The 16516-nt window shown below is 33.8% G+C and overlaps 1 protein-coding gene and 1 long non-coding RNA gene across 11 annotated transcripts in view; one reads left to right on the top strand and one right to left on the bottom strand.

Annotated features, from left to right (window-relative positions):
* LOC141495787 (uncharacterized) overlaps positions 1–16516 on the bottom strand; it is a 235569-nt gene that overhangs the window by 17873 nt on the left and 201180 nt on the right. The window lies entirely within an intron of this gene.
* MPDZ (multiple PDZ domain crumbs cell polarity complex component) overlaps positions 1–16516 on the top strand; it is a 301840-nt gene that overhangs the window by 214741 nt on the left and 70583 nt on the right. For 8 of the 9 annotated variants that reach the window (XM_074197518.1, XM_074197517.1, XM_074197516.1 and 5 more), the window contains 2 exons: positions 5951–6149; positions 14514–14618. In XM_074197518.1, the coding sequence (XP_074053619.1) occupies positions 5951–6149; positions 14514–14618 (304 nt within the window). Of the gene's footprint in view, positions 1–5950; positions 6150–9390; positions 9433–14513; positions 14619–16516 lie in introns of all 9 variants that reach the window. The other variant, XM_074197510.1, reaches the window with a different exon arrangement.

Below are 16516 nucleotides of genomic sequence, written 5' to 3'. Positions count from 1 at the left end.
ATAGCCTCCTAATTGATCTCCTTCTTTCAGTCTCTACCATTTTCAATTTATTGTCCAAACATTTGCAAAAAATTATTCTCCTTAGGCATTGTTCTGATTTTATTGCTTTACTTATTGGTGCTTTCTTGCTTCTAGAAATTACATACAATGTCTTCAGCCTTATATTGAAGGTCTCTGGCATATATTATCACATTTATTTCAAAAAAACTCATTCATCATTTTATGTTAAAGCTCAACAGGTATAGGGGTTACAGCTTCTTTTCGGGATTCAGAATCCTCTTTCACCTCAATGAACTTGCACAGTCCCCACTCTGCTCCATTTTGAAGATTCTGTAATGTTCATTGCTCAACTTAAGTGCCACCTCCTGATCTTAGTTGTTAGTACCCCTTTCTTCCTCAGAGTATTTTGTTTTCTTCCCTTACGAAAAAGTTCTTTGGGGGAAGGAATTATTTTTAAAATTTTATAACCCTAACAAGTTCTTTGGCAGAATTATTTATTATCTTTATTGGGGGGAGGGGGTTGTAAGGCAATGGGGTTAAGTGACTTGCCCAAGGTCACACAGCTAGATAACTATTAAGTGTATGAAGCTGAATTTGAGTCCAGGCCCTCTTGACTCCAAGATACACACAATATCCTCTACCCATGACTTATTTTTCTCTCAGAGGAATCTGTGTACCCTAATTTATGCTAAATAAAAGTTGAGTGTTTAATTGTAAATAAGATACAATAACCTATACTGAGAAAATTAAATCATGTACTGAAATTTTCTTAAAATTTATTGTGAAAGTCTGTTGCATTGAATTCATTAAATTCATTGTACCTAAGCACAACATTCATGGTTGAAAAAATCTAGTCTTGTACTTATATAAGCAAGATTTTCCATTTCTAAAATCCAGCCTGGACTCAAGTAATCCTATGAATTCATGCACAAGCCAACCTTATCTTCGTGGGATTCAAACTTATTTTTGTACTGTTGTTCTCAAAGTTATCTATAGAGGATTTGAAACACTTATAGAGGATGTAGAAGTAGAGGACATGTAGGGAGTAGGAATGCCTGCTTCTGTGACATTTTGTATACTTACACTTCAGAGTTGGGGCCAGAGGGAGGATTATCCTACTTTGCAATAAGGGGATTGCACAGGAGAAAAACCAAGCAATTTAATTCAACAAATATTTACTGAATATCTCTTCTTGGAAACATCAAATAATTGCATCTGATCTTCATAAAGCACCATATTGAATAAATGTTTTAAGTGCTTGTACATTTTTCTTTTGCTATTTCAAAGAGGACTTTTGTAATATCAGAAGAAGCCCAGAGTTCATACATAATTTGTTATATACAGACCTGCAGTTAAAGCATAGCATTTGATTTAAGCTAACGTTAATTATTTTTTTACACCAAAACCACAATTCACAATGATACTTTTCTTAATGCTTGGATCACAGCATTGACCCTCATAAGTCTCCTGAAACATAATGCCTCATTCACAAGAATTCATTCATTACACTAGCATTTTAATGTCATCTGATTTAATTTTCCTTTTGTATTTGTGTAATAAATGTCAAGACTTCATTTAGAAGTTAACAGTCATCAGCAAGGAGGAAAAACATCTTTGAAGCCCTGGAAGTGAGGTCATACTCTAGGAAGACAAATATCCATTTTTGCCTTTTTAGAATAGACATTACTTATAGCTCATTTAAGAAAGGCTTTTGGTGGTGATAGTCTAAATAATCAGCATTCATTGGGACAGGGTGAAGTGCAGTGTCATTGAAGGAAAAGTTGATATAATATTGATGGTTCTTCTATTCCTTGTATTCTTTTCTCCTTTGCAAGTTCTTTCTGTAGTTGCAATATCTTTTGTCTTGAGGAGACATGCAATAGTTCTCCTGTGTCTGTGTTGATCAGAGATTTTCTTTTGAAAGTGGCACTTGACTAATTTGAGGTGGGTTGTGGGTAAAGAAATCTGAAGATTTGGACACCAAATAGAGCAGATAATCTGACAGTGACTAAGTCCTAACTGAGTCATCTCTCATGCCTTACTCTCAGTTTTGGCCTTCATCAGTTACCTTTGTTCATGCCCACTTCAAGAATGATAGCCTCCAACAGTGATAAGCCATTTTGTGTTGTGTTTTAATATATTTTTCCCTTTTTAAATAAATTTGAACTCTTTTTTCCAATTTGAGAACCTGTTTTGTTGATATGACCACAATTTTGCACACAGAGCTTAATTGCTTTTAATTTGAAGTGAAAGCTAAACAGGTAAGATTTAATATCATTGAAAGCTGCTACTGTGCCAACAAATTCATTTTAGAATTGACATTGTGTTCCTGTTAATGTCATCAATTGTGACTTGCAGTAATTCTTTAAACCCAAACCATGACATAGCTTTCACTTTTGATTAAATAATCTATATCAATATGATTAAGCCCTTGGAAAATAGTAAAAGGTAAACATGTCATCTTCTTATATAGGGAAGTATTTGAAATAACAATAGTTTTATTGTTTAAGATAAAAAAATTGAGATGTTATTTTTTCCTTGTTAGAATAAAGTCTCGTTTTATTCCTTTATAATCTTTTATTCCTAAATTGTAATGTTTTTGAGTTGCCCACAAGTTGACATTTTCATTTTTTCTTCTGTTATATTATCCATTCATTTATTAAATTAAGGGACAATTCAATAATTCACCAAATATTTATTAAGAATCTACTATATATATATATATATATATATATATATATATATACACACACACACACACATATATATATATATATATGTGTGTATATATATATATATATATATATATATGAGATTCTTGTATTAGTTGTCAGAGATAAAAGGATAAAATTAAATATCTGCCTCAAGGATCTTACATTTGTATATTGGGTACAACGGTGTGCATATAGAAGTAAATAGTAAGTATGAACAAAATAATTTCAAGATGGAGAAAGGGTTAATAATTGGGTGATTCAGAAATGTCTTTGTGCCAAAGGTAAACTGTACTTTTAAGGAAGTAAAGGATTCAATGAGGTATAGGTGAAGAGAAATAACTGAAGGTAGAGAACCCCTGGTATAAAGTTACGGAGGCAGAGGATAGAATTTTATCTATGGGGAATAGCTAGTAGCTTGACTATAATGGAGGATGCCTTACAGAGAATGAGCTAAAGTAATACTTGAAAGGTAAGAGAAGTGAGAGTAGTATTGTGGAGTGCTGTGGAGTTAGACTGAGGAATTTATAAGATAGGAATCTCTTGGTAATTTTGGGGGTGCAACTAGCACAGACTTGGGAATTTAGAGGGTAACATGGTCAAGTTCTGTCATTTATGAATATTTATTTGGCATCTCTGTGAAGGATGTATTGGAATGGAATGAAAATAAAGTCTGTAAAACCATTTAGGATAGGTGTTATTGTCTTGGTGAGAAGTCTTTAGATTTAATGTATGTTTAATGTATGGTGAAAAGGTGTTGTCTCTGATTGATGTGAAAGCAGTATCAAACAAGATTAGAAACCAATTAAAGACTGAAGGAGAAAATTATGATGAGCTAGCATTGTAGCCAGAGAGACCTGGGTTCAAGACCTATTCTTGATAATGGTAGCTATGTGACAATGTGCATGTTCTGGCTCTGTTTGCTGAACTTACCTATAAATTTGTTCAGTAATCATTTTTTATTTAGATATTTTACAAGACATTATGCTAACTATGATTATGGAGGGATAAAGATGAAAAAGATGCAGGAAATCACTTATGGATGATTAAGAACAGCTAGATAATACAGCTTATATAGCACTAAAACTCAAGTCAGAAAGACCCGAGTACAATTCTGGTCTCAAAAGCTTACTAGCTGGGTGACCCTGGGGCATACACTTAGCTTCTGCCTCAGTTTTTTCATCTAGGAAAATGAGGATAATAGTAGAACCTAATTTCCAGGGCTGTTGCAGATCAAATGAAATAATACTTATAAAGAGCTTAATACAGTGACTGGAACATAGAAAGTTTTATATTTTAGCAGTTATTTTGAATTGGAATACTTCATGCTGACTAGTTGATCCCTAAAGAATGGGTATTATTTCATTAGACATAGAGTAAGATGGAGTAGGAGAAGAAGAGAGAGGGAATTCTCAGCAGAGAGCATGACATGAACAAAGGTACAAAGTCTGAAAAAGTTCTGGATCTGTTTGGAGAATATGAGATAAAGTCAAATGGTAAATTGGAGTTACATTGTATAAGGCTTGGAAAGCCAAGCTAAAATATTTAGACTTTATTATTTGAGGTGCCATTAGGAGGGTGCCATTTAAAGAGGGAGAATCTAGGTGTCAGTGGATACAACACTGCCTCTGAAGTCAGGAGGATTTGAGTTCAAATATACCTCAGACACTTAATAATTACCTAGCTGTGTTACCTTGGGCAAGTCACTTTATCCCATTGCCTTGCAAAATTAAAAAAATAGTTTTGAAGAAAGATAACATTTATTAATTTAGCAATTATTTATCAAATACTTACTATATGCAAAGAATTGCTAAAAGAGAATGGTTGTATTCATGAAATTAAAATTTATGAGCAGACAAATGCATCATGTTTATAAAGGAAAGAAAATGTCCAAAGACTGTAGCTTAGAGATTAGTTAGGAAGGTGTTGTTATAACCCAGGAAAGGCATAATAGGAACCTAAGTAATAATGAAACTTTTAGATTAGTTTAGATAAAAAAAAACTTTTTATATTGGTTTAGATTAGAAAAACATTACAAAGATGATTTAAGTTCTTAGTGACTAAATGATTTTTCAGTTCTAGTGAGAATAGAGAAAGATAGAAGTGTGTGTGAAATAATTTTACACACACATATATACTCATTTTTGCCTAATGAAAGCTGTCTCCTGGATTGGGGGTGGGTAGGTAAGGAAAGAGAGAGAGAGAGAGAGAGAGAGAGAGAGAGATACCAAATGAGTTGAATCCTGAAAAAACTCTTGTCAACCAATTAGAAATGGCTTCTTGTAGGAGATAACACTATAGCTGAACTTGGATAGCTGCTTTTGATCACTGTGTAGTTGGATCAGTGAAAATTTCTCAACATTGTCAGTAAAACAACCTAGGGGATAGCATTTGAGTAGTGTTATCTTCTTGATAGTCAAGAGTGTATCCACTGACTTGTTTCTTAAATTAGACAACTGCCCCTTAATGAATTGTGACTCAGACATGCAGGTTTTGGGAAGAAGATAGGGATTTATTTAAGAACTTATAACATGTAAGAAAATGATAGAAAAGTTAAAAAGAATTTAAAGACTAGACCAAGAGTCTGAAAGGTCAAAGAGACAGAGCCCCTTCCTGGATCTCCTTAAATTCTCCCTCAGAGTTCATGGGAGGGGTGATGACCCTAGGAGTGAACAAATCCTACACTGGAGATTTTGCCTTTTGGGGAGGGGTCTCTTTTGGGTGGTCTTGGATGTTTCCAGTGCCTGCAATCCCCAAAGGGGTTGAAGGTCAGGCCCTCAGGTATGGCCTAAATTAGCTGATAAAAGAAGAAAGAAGATTCCCTTAACAATGCAAACAAAAGATTTACAAAGTTTGTCTCCAACTGATCTCACAACCCCCTATGCCCATGTTTCTCTGCATCTAGAGGACTGCATGTTTTATTAACTGATCTGTTCTGTGATACAGACCCATTTAGTTTTTTAAATTGTGTATATTGAACATTTTATCTTTAGTAAACTTCATTTAAAATTAAATTAGAATAAATTTAATTTGGGATTAAATTAATTTAAAAGTAATTTAATTTTCAAAAAAAATTAAATTAATTCCTTCCCCTGGTAGTTGGGTGGCTTTCCCCCCCTCTAATTGGTTTTAAATAACCTAACAAAAGGCACTTTGTTCTGACATTCATAGGCCCCATTTAACCAAAATATTGAAAACTTATGTATACAACACAATCCTTTATTTCTGTTTCTTCATAGGGATGACGGTAAGTTCTAACAAAGATGGCTCAGGAATGATAGTTCGAAGTATCATCCATGGTGGAGCTATCAGTCGTGATGGCCGCATTGGTGTAGGGGATTGTATCTTATCCATTAATGAAGAATCTACCACCAATCTAACTAGTGCCCAGGCAAGAGCCATGTTAAGGAGACATTCTCTCATTGGACCTGACATAAAGTAAGTAGTAGGTGGGAAGAAGTTTTTAAAACTAAAATCACTAAGGCCTATATGACATGAAAAAATTGAAAATTTAAAAATCAATTTACAATTTTCTTTTTCTTTATAATTTTCTTATGGCTTTTCAATCAATATAAGATTTATTAAACATTAAAAACAGTAAATTGTATATTTTAAATGTTTTGTCATGTTCTTACACATTCATTTCTCTTTGGATACTCCAAAAACCACATTGAATGTTTAGGTAACACAGAAAAACACCAAAAAAACAAATTCCATGTTAACTTTCTCATTCCTTGCATTTCTCTTTCCTATTGAACAATAGCTATTCATATTTAAACAATGCTGTTTTGTCTTTAACTATAGCTTAGGGATATGTTGCTGTGACCTTTGTACCCCTAAGCCTGTCACTGAGAAAACATTGGAGGCTTTGGTGACTCTCTGGGCACTCAATATATTATAGAAGTGTAGGGTTCATTAAGAGGAAAAACTGAATTGAACATTAATGAACACCTATGGATTTTAGAACGTTGAAGGAAGTTTCAGTGCTAACAGCTTGACCAGAGAGTCTCTGAATTAGTCCTGGGAAAAAAATCTCCCTATCCTTCAATGTATGCTCTCTTGCCTACCCTTCTCTAGATACCTGATAATACCCTTGCTTTTTGTGACTTTGGTAAGTCAAGTAAAATAGAATGAAGCAAACAAAAAATTTCTATTCCTTACTTTCCTTCTCTGTTAAATGAAGGATTTATGTTATATGAACAAAGAAAAAGTTCCTAGCTCTGGATCTACATTCCTAAATAATAAGTGGTTTTTGAGGAAGATAAAACATTAACTTTTTTAGATTCACTAAACTTGTATATATATTTGACATAAACCTGTAAAGTATTGAGCCCCATTCCTTAAGCCGCATATAAAGTAAGCCTTGTTTTTTTATAGTCACATTGTCTAAGATGATTGTTTGCAAGTTTCCTTTCAGTTTTTTCAGATCCTTTGCTTATTTTCCTTGATCAGTTGAGTTGAGCAAAGTTCCATAGAGTCAGAGGATCTGAGCTTGATTGAAACCAATGTCTTCTACTTACTTCCTCTTTCAAGGCATCTTTCTTTAGGTCTTGGGCTTCCTCATCCTTATAACTGAGAATCCTGCTATCCTTGACTTTGAGAACACTTTTCGTTCCTGTATAGGGAATATAATAGTGCCAAATCTGATGTTCATAAGCACCCAAGCATGATGTTCATCTGGAACTGGAGTTAGGATTACTTTGTGTAACTGCACATTATTTTACTGACATGCATTTTATATTACTGGTTCTCCTACAAAGAAAGTATGCTGAATTTTCATAAAGAAAAAGCCACAATTGCAATCTGGTTTTCATTCTCCTTTCAATAAAAAGCAGAAATATATCTTATGACATTTTTCTGGTTGACTCTATTGGTTATATACAAAAGAGGTATTATTATTATTATTATTATTATTATTATTATTATTATTATACAATATAGCCCCTTCCCCCAACTTCATTAATGGTCTTTCAATATTGACATGTCTTAATCATCTTTAAATTTAAAAATCAAATATGTAACCGTAATAATTTTAACTACAATTTAAGTATGTGAAAATTATAACTGTTATCTGCACAAATGAAAAAAACCCATTTTCAGTGTTTATTTTTACTATCATTTATTTCTCTTCAAAAATAAGGGAAATAGAGATAAAACTGCTTATTGAAAAATATTAATTTGTATAGTTTAATTGAGGCATCATATATGAATAATGTAATAACTGAGTCTCTTTTTCTTTTGCTGTTTTATGACTTTTAAGTTTTTGAGTTTTTTGTAATTGGAACTAATGCTTTCTCTTTTCTTGAGATATCTGAATTAGAACTCAGTACCTGCTTTCTATCTTTTCTATCCTGTTCTAGTACAGTATAGTATTTGAAAACTTTCTTGTGACTAGGGTCATTGTGACTATAATTTAGAATGACATGCCATAGTCAACAGGTGACTTAGAAGAACTGAGGTGAATTTGATCCCTTTTCCACAACTGAAATTGTTGTTTTTCTCTATTGTTTCTTTCTTTAATTCTTTATAATAATTTTTTGACTTCATGTTAAAGATAGCTTTAGTCTAAACATCAAGAGCATCTAGAGACAAGATCTGGCAAATAATTGTCAAAAAATAAAGAAAAAATGTATTAATCTAATGGGGGGGGGCAGGAACCATACATACAATACCACCAAGTCTTACTTCAGATGCCTGTAGAATACAAAGTAGGAAGGGGGTGTGTGTGTGTGTGTGTGTGTGTGTGTGTGTGTGTGTGTGTGTGTCCTTCATAGCCCACACTAGAATGGGTGCTAAGTTAAAAAAAAGTCAATATTCATGAAGCTGTTTGATCCATTAAAGGAAACATCATTCCCTTGAATTATGTGATTGAGGAGCAGAAGTCTCACCTCTGGACTACTGATGTTTCAACTTTAAGTTTTTTAACTGTTGAGAGCTTTCTCCCTACAAGGGAAGAAAAGTTTTGTTGAATTATGGATACCTTGTTTAGATCTAAAAAGATCTAAAAGAAAAAAAACTGCATACCCTCCCCCCCCCAACAAAATATAAAATTGTTTGGTTTTAGGAAATGCTTTTGAGAAAATGCTTTAGTATTCTTGAAAGTCACAATACATGACAAAATGTGTATATGTATGTATGTGTGTGTGTGTGAATGTGTATGTTTGAGAGAGAGAGTAGAATTTGAGTTTTTAAGAGTTCAAGAACAACCAGTTTAAGTTCCAGGTTTCACTATTTTCTGGGGAAAACCAGATGTGTAGCCTCACCAGAATGCATTCTGTTTCACTTCTCACTCCACCTTGCCAGGAGCCCTTATATTCTTGTAATAATAGCCAGGGTTTTGTGCTTAGCAGCAGCTGCTAGTAACATCTGCCAGATAATTACTGAGCTGAATCAGAATTCACCTGCCTTAACCTAAAGTGTGGGATGAATTCCTGATCAAGGAATAAAAGATTGATTGCAGTTACATTTTTCCATGCTTGTTAATAATCACTGCTATAGACACCAGCAAAGAGCAGATGCTTTCCGGGGGAGGTGTAGATGGGAGGGAGGTAGAAAAGGGGGGGGGAACAGGAGCACACACTTTTAACTACATATGTATGCATCTCACATTCAGCACAAGACACTGACATTTGTTAACACCATTGTAAAAAGATGCTGCATCGTATGCTTCACATTCTAGATCTTCTCCAGCACCTGCTGATGATCAGGCCCCCTTTTATGTGTGAGTATTGGCGATTCAAAAGCTCATTATTGCTATATGTTGCAATTTGTCTGTGAAACCATTTCATGCTTTTATAACATCCAAAAGCAGGGATGCATCCAGATATAGATTCAGGATATATATTTCAGCATTTTTTTTAAACTTAGTCAAATTTAAGCATAAATTCCAGCAGAGCTGGAAAATGGTTGCTGCATTTTCAGATCGATGATTTTTATACCTTTTGAAAAATTGTATTTTCTAACTGTTTCAAGCTTGTTTCTAAGAAGATAATCCTACCTGTGAGTTCTAGCACAGTATCTGGATTAATCTCCTTGTCATATTTCCTACGGCACTAATGTTGTTATTGGTGTTTTTCTCCCCACCCTTTCATGTATTACTGAAAGTTAGTTTATTTTTAAGTGTATATATTTATATTTTTAACACTGACTGTCAAATAAGTTGTCTTCAATGTGTTCCATGTGTGGTACATAACACAGTTTCAGTTATATTTGTTGGTGGTTTATAAGTTGTTTTGTGTGACTGTGTGGCCAAGCATGTGTTCAGTGCCCTTGTTGCACTGCATGAGATCTTATGTTAGGGGATGTTGGTGTTGCTGGTCCTCCTCTATTCGCTTGGATGAATACTCATGAAATTGCTTCTCCCCCTCAGGTTTCTTTATGGCAGGCTTGTGTAGAGAGCTTTTATTGGTCAAAGGAAGAATATGAGAAAAGAATCTAGACAAAACTCTTTATACAACACTTGCATGGACATTTAAAATCTCTTCCATAAATGGAAAATGTTTCACTGGATGTTTACTATTTTTCTTTCCACTGGGTTCTCATATTCTTTCCTCATTACTTTATTAGATTTTTCTTCAAGTTTTCTTTATTGTGATTTGAATGGTTGACAAAATTTTTAGAACTGTTAGCTATCTCAAACAAAGTCTTTAGACCTTTAGTTTAGGCCTCATTTTCCCCATATTTGACATCATGGACTCTCCTGGTATTTGTTTATTCATTTACTTGTTCATTCACAAATATACCAGAATGAAAGGCAACATATACTGGCTATGGGTAAATCACCTAAACTGTTGATGGCCTAGGCAAATCTCTTAGACGCTAAGTTATAAATGAATTTCATATCTCCTTTGGAAAACATTTCCATTTTGTGAGTTCCCAAAACTTATGCAATCTCTGGCAATCTTCCCTACCACACGGTAGAGAAGAAAAATATAATGCACTGTGCTAGATTTTGGGGGAGATGGATAAATTAAACAGAAACTCTGCCTTCTCACTTCTTACAATTCAGATTTTTATCTTCTGAAGCATTTCATTTCTTCCTTATTTGCTTCATAAAATACCTTTGTGAGGCAAATGCCTATCTCTTCATTACTGTTTTGAAGATTAGATGAATATAGAGGTTAATGTCATAATCCATGACCTTGCTAGTAAAGGAGAGAAAAAGGAAACACAGCCCAGGGACATGTGGACAGTCCATTGCAGGATGGGAGCTGAGACCTCCCCCATAAAAAACTAAAACTCTGGGGAGTTAGGTCAAGTTAAAGAAGTAAGTAATCCAGCAGTCCCTCTGACTTTGTCCTTCTACCTTCAATTCCCTGCTTCAATCTCTGCCTCTATTATAAATTATCCACTTATCTTAGTCCCTTGTACTTTATCAATCTGAATATATTGTGGAACTAAGATTACATGACCTGACCTTTATATTTACATGGATTGGGCTCCATATTTGGACCTCAGTAGTATACTGCCCTCTCTTTATCTATCATTTGTCTAAGCACATGGAATGTCTTCTTAAAGTGCCATGAGGCAATCAATTGCCATGTCTAAGGTCAAATAGTTAGCAAATTTGGATCCAGAATGTTTTAGGTCTCTGAATTCTAGGTTGAAACTAAGTCTCATAAATTTTGTTCCCTTTTTCATTTTCTAATATACATCACATAGCAAAACTGTGTACAAAGGAAGTGGTTCCCTAGGATTGATATATCATATTATAAGAATATACCTACATAGTGCTGTGGGATAGAATGTTAATTAATAGGAACTAGGGCATTTATGGGTGAATGGGAACAGAGTCCCCAACATAAAACTACTTCAATTGATAAATTGTGTCACTTGAGTGGCTTTAATTTTTTGTAGCATAAGAAAATAATACTCAGTTCTACCAGAAAATATGAATTTTCATGTAAATATTAACTTTATGTTGATTTTGTACATATTTTTCACATTATTTATAATCTTTGTATTATGCAATTGTTGATCCATAAAATTGTTGATGGTTTCATTTAATATATTTAACTTACTCCTTTACTCATTGATTTATAGCTGAAGTTTCAACTGGGGAGCCTAAGTAACATAATGGAGCAAAAGCCAAATACTTTGCCCACTGTGGGGCAAATCATATACTGAGCGATCCACATAGCAATTGGAGGCAATACCTAGCACAGTGTAGCAGTTACTTCAGGAACATTTAGTGAATAAACAAATGAATGGTTGTAGTTCAAAGGGCAAGTTCACCTTTTCTAAATAATATTAGAAGATATTTTGACATAGTTTAAACAATTTTATGTCATGTTTCAGAGTTTGAGGCTTACCCCTTGATAGGACTTTTATGCAGTCCTTCATAGTGTTTGTGAATTGAAGTGGATTTGAATTGTGAATTGAAATCCTGGGTGGGAAGGCCAGTGCAGTTTGCTGCTAAATTTGATGTGTCCTGGAACCTGGTCAAGTTTAGAGGAGTTTTATACTTCACATGACTTTTCATATTTCCAATACAAATAAATCATTGTAAACCTTAGTATTATTTGAGACCTTCCATAAATTTCAACATTTATTAATCACCTACTATTATCATGAAAAGATTTGACTGCTTTTGTCCTTGCAACACAAAATAAAAAGTAATGCTACCTAAAGGAAATTCAATCAACAAGCACTTATGAACCATCTCTGAGATGCTTAGTGCTGAACATACAAAAGACACAGATGAAACAAGCCCAGCCCTTAAGGAGTTTACATTCTATCAGAGAGATATCATATGCTTATATGGATAAATACAAATTAGATACAAGTTGATTTAGTCCAGGAAGACACTAGCAGTTTGATGGATCAGGAAAAGCATCTTGTAGAACATGGTGCTAGAGCTGAATCTTAAATTATTCTGTTATATGTAGCTGAGATGAAGTTGAATACATAACATTCTATTATGTTGGACAGACTATCAAAAGGAAGTGGTATGTGGTATTTAAAGCATTAAGAAGGCCAGTTTGAGTAGAACTTAAGGTACATGAAGGAGAATAATATAATAAGACTAGAAATGGAACTTGGGGCCAGATTGGGAAAAGCATCTTTAATAGAAGAGTTGACATTTGATCTTAGACTAATAGACAATCACTGGAATTTATTAATGAAGATGTGCAATTCAATAGTCATCTTTTTTATTATACTGTGTTATGGAAATGCTTGTTGTATTCCATAAATTAAAAATATTTTTTAAAAGAGGAATAACATGATCATATTTGCACTCCAGGAAAATCATTTTGTTTTCTACCTGGAAAATGGAATAGAGGGAGCAAGATGAGACAGGGTGATTAAACTAGGAGGCTATAGCCCAGATGAGAAATTTTGAAGACTTGAACTGGAGTGGTGGATGTGTCAATGGAGAGAAGGGGACATACATGAGAAATGTTGTGAAGGTAGAAACAGTAAGACTTGAAAACTGATTGGATATGTGTAATGAGAAAGCGAGGAGTCAAGGATCAAACACTCTGTGCATGCAAATTTAGATGATACCATTAACAGAAATAGGGAAGTTTGGGAGACAAATTTTGGAAAAAAAGATAATGAATTATTTTTTATACATGAGTCTGAGATCCCCATAGGACATCTAATTTAAAATGTTTAATAAATAGTTGGTAAGGCAGTACTATAGACCACAGAGTAGGTCTAGGACTGGATATACATCTACACATACACATACACGTGCACATACACATACACAAGCATATACATATATGCACATACTCATTTGAATAGAAATGATCATTAAATCCTTTGGAGTTAATGAGGTCAACAAGATAAAGGTTATAACCACAGAAAGAGCATTGGAGTTTAAGTACTATTTGGGGCATGGTATGGATGATAATTTATCAAAGTAGACTGAGGTATGATTATATAGGTGGAAGAACTAAGAGAGAAAGAGAGAGAGAGAGAGAGAGAGAGAGAGAGAGAGAGAGAGAGAGAGAGAGCAGTAAAATAAAATAAAATCCCAGATGAGGAGCAAAACTGGAAGGAAAGAGTATTCAGCAGTGTCAGTTGATGACAAGAGATTAAGAAATATGAGAACTGATAAAAACAAAAGCCCCATCATATTCAGTAATTAAGAGGTTATTAGATAAATCATTTTGAGTTGAATGATGAAAATCCAAATCACATTGTGTAAAGTTGACAGTTGCCTATGCTTGGAGGCCATTTTTCTAGTGTATTATTTCATGCATCTATAACTACCAAATCATTTTTATTCAACACACTTTTTTTTAAATGCCTGAATGTTCCTGGCTTTACTCAGTACTGGAGATACAAAAGGAAAGAATAATAGTGATTAAGTACCTTCCATGAGTTTACAATCTGATTGGGGTGTAGCATACTACATTCACACCAATAAGAGCCAGTGCTGATTTTGATAAGGGTAAGAGAAGAGCTAGACAATGCAGAAGATAAATTTGAAGAGAGTATAATTGCTCTGGGAAGCTTTACTAGAAAAGATCAAGAAATAATGTCTAATAGGCAGGAATGAGGAAAGAACACATTCAAAGCATGGGGGAATAGCCTTTTTTTGGTTTACTTAATTAACTGCAAATAACACAGATTTCAAAGGCTTTATTTAACTTCCTAATTTGGTTTGTTTTAGTATATTACACTTTTTAGCACAGTATGCTCAGGATGGTTAACTTTTCAATGAACATGACTAATAAAACTGGTAAAATTGTATTTTTGCTCTTTTGGAAGATTCTTTTATTTTTTTTTCTTCATTTTTCTGCTATTCTTTGATACCCCCTTTTGCTTCAATGTGATCCTTTATTTTTCTAGGGTTACCTATGTCCCTGCAGAGCTTTTGGAAGAGTACAAAGCAAATTTAGGACACCAATCTGGGGAAGCGCTGTCACTAGATATGTTTTCATCATATACTGTCAGGTAATTGATATATTCTCTAGAACTGCACCAGAAGAAACATTGTCAATACTGAAATAACATGGTTGAGCTCAACTTTTTTTCTTATGAAATAGCAAGAGTAAAATTGTGAGGAGAAATCATGGAAAGGGTAGGGAGTAATAGAACATACTGATTTCCACTCATATCTGTGTTCTCAGCTAGCATTCAAGTCCTAGAAGAATTATATCTAAGGGACAAAGCTTTCATATTTTGCAGATGGGAGGATCTATTTTTAAAATTTGCTTCCATAATCTCACAGTAAGTTCTTAAAATTCTGTTAAGTTTTGCATGGGTAGCTAGGTAGCACAGCAGATAGATTACCAAGTCTTTAATCAGAAAGACTAATCTTCATGTCAAATCTGACCTCAGGTATTTAATAACTGTATGACCCTGGGAAAGTCACCTAACAGTGCTTGCCTCAGTTTCCTCATCTGTAAAATGAGTTGGAAGAGGAAATGGCAGGGGCGGCTAGGTGGCACAGTGGATAAAGCACCAGCCCTGGAGTCAGGAGTACCTGGCTTCATTTCTGGTCTCAGACACTTAATAATTACCTAGCCGTGTGACCTTGGGCAAGCTACTTAACCCCATTTGCCTTGCAAAAACCTAAAAAAAAAAGAGGAAATGGCAAACCACTCTGGTATTGCCCCCCCCAAAAACCCCAGAGTCGTGAAGTCAGACACAACTGAAAAACAAAACTTTTGTAAAATACCATTATATAGATTCCCTCCAAGCAGCATTAGAGTAATTTTCTTCATCCTGATCCCAAGGAAATGTTTAATCTAGAAAATGTAGAAAAACATGGGAAATAGAGTATGAAATCAAAGAATACTAGGAACAGTTCATACTTTTTTAAATAATATAATAATATGTGTTGGTTGTCACCCTAAGTAATGCCTATTTGATACTAGTAAAGTGGAAGGCTTGATGAGACTGTTTTTTCATAAACATTTTCTTTTTTATGTCAAGGAATATTTCTCTTTATTAAATAAGATTTTTTTTAAATATGAGCTTTCATAGGTCATTGACAATAAAAGACTTATGGGTGTCTTAATTAATTGAATAGTTTAGCTAAATATAATACTCTTACTTAAATTTTCACAGTGGCACCATATCAATAAGAATGCAGTTGAATTTTTTTAACTGTATAAAATTTTCAAGTTGAAAAATAACAAAATTTGAAGTTTCTTTATTCATTAGCATACAAAAAATTTAATTTTATGAGACAATCAAAAAAACCACACTTCTTCAACTATTTCCTAAATTTCAAATTTGGAAAAAAAATATTACTCTGAAACTTTACAATACTCTATATTAAACAAAAAGAAAAATCAAATACATACTTTTTTACAAGGTCATTCCAGAATAGCCTAGCACAAGTTACTTTTGTTTTCTTTATGTCTTTTTTTTTTTTTTAGATTTTTCAAGGCAATGAGGTTGAGTGGCTTGCCCAAGGCCACACGGCTAGGTAATTATTAAGTGTCTGAGGTTGGATTTGAACCCAGGTACTCCTGACTCCAAGGCTGGTGCTCTATTCACTGTGCCACCTAGCCGCCCCCTCTTTATGTCTTTTATATAAATTGTATTCTATTAGATTATAACCAATTATTTAAATGATTGATTCTGATTATGTCTTTTTAATAGACTCAAAGAATATTAGAGTTTTAGAGGTACTTAAAAACTATCAAGGCCAGGGATTTTTCACCTTTTTTGTGTTATAAACTCCTTAAGTAGTATGGTAAAGGCTATAGATTCCCTTCTCAGAATTGTTTTTAAATGTCTTAGGTAAAACAGGAATCCTCTTATATGGGAATTCAGTTATCAACATATGCATTTTTTAAAAATCAAGTTCACAGACCCCAAGTTAAAGACTCCTGATCAGT

Source organism: Macrotis lagotis, chromosome 8 (genome assembly GCF_037893015.1).
Source record: "Macrotis lagotis isolate mMagLag1 chromosome 8, bilby.v1.9.chrom.fasta, whole genome shotgun sequence".
Classification (NCBI taxonomy): Eukaryota; Metazoa; Chordata; class Mammalia; order Peramelemorphia; family Peramelidae; genus Macrotis; species Macrotis lagotis.
This window is presented reverse-complemented; position numbering and strand designations above follow the sequence as displayed.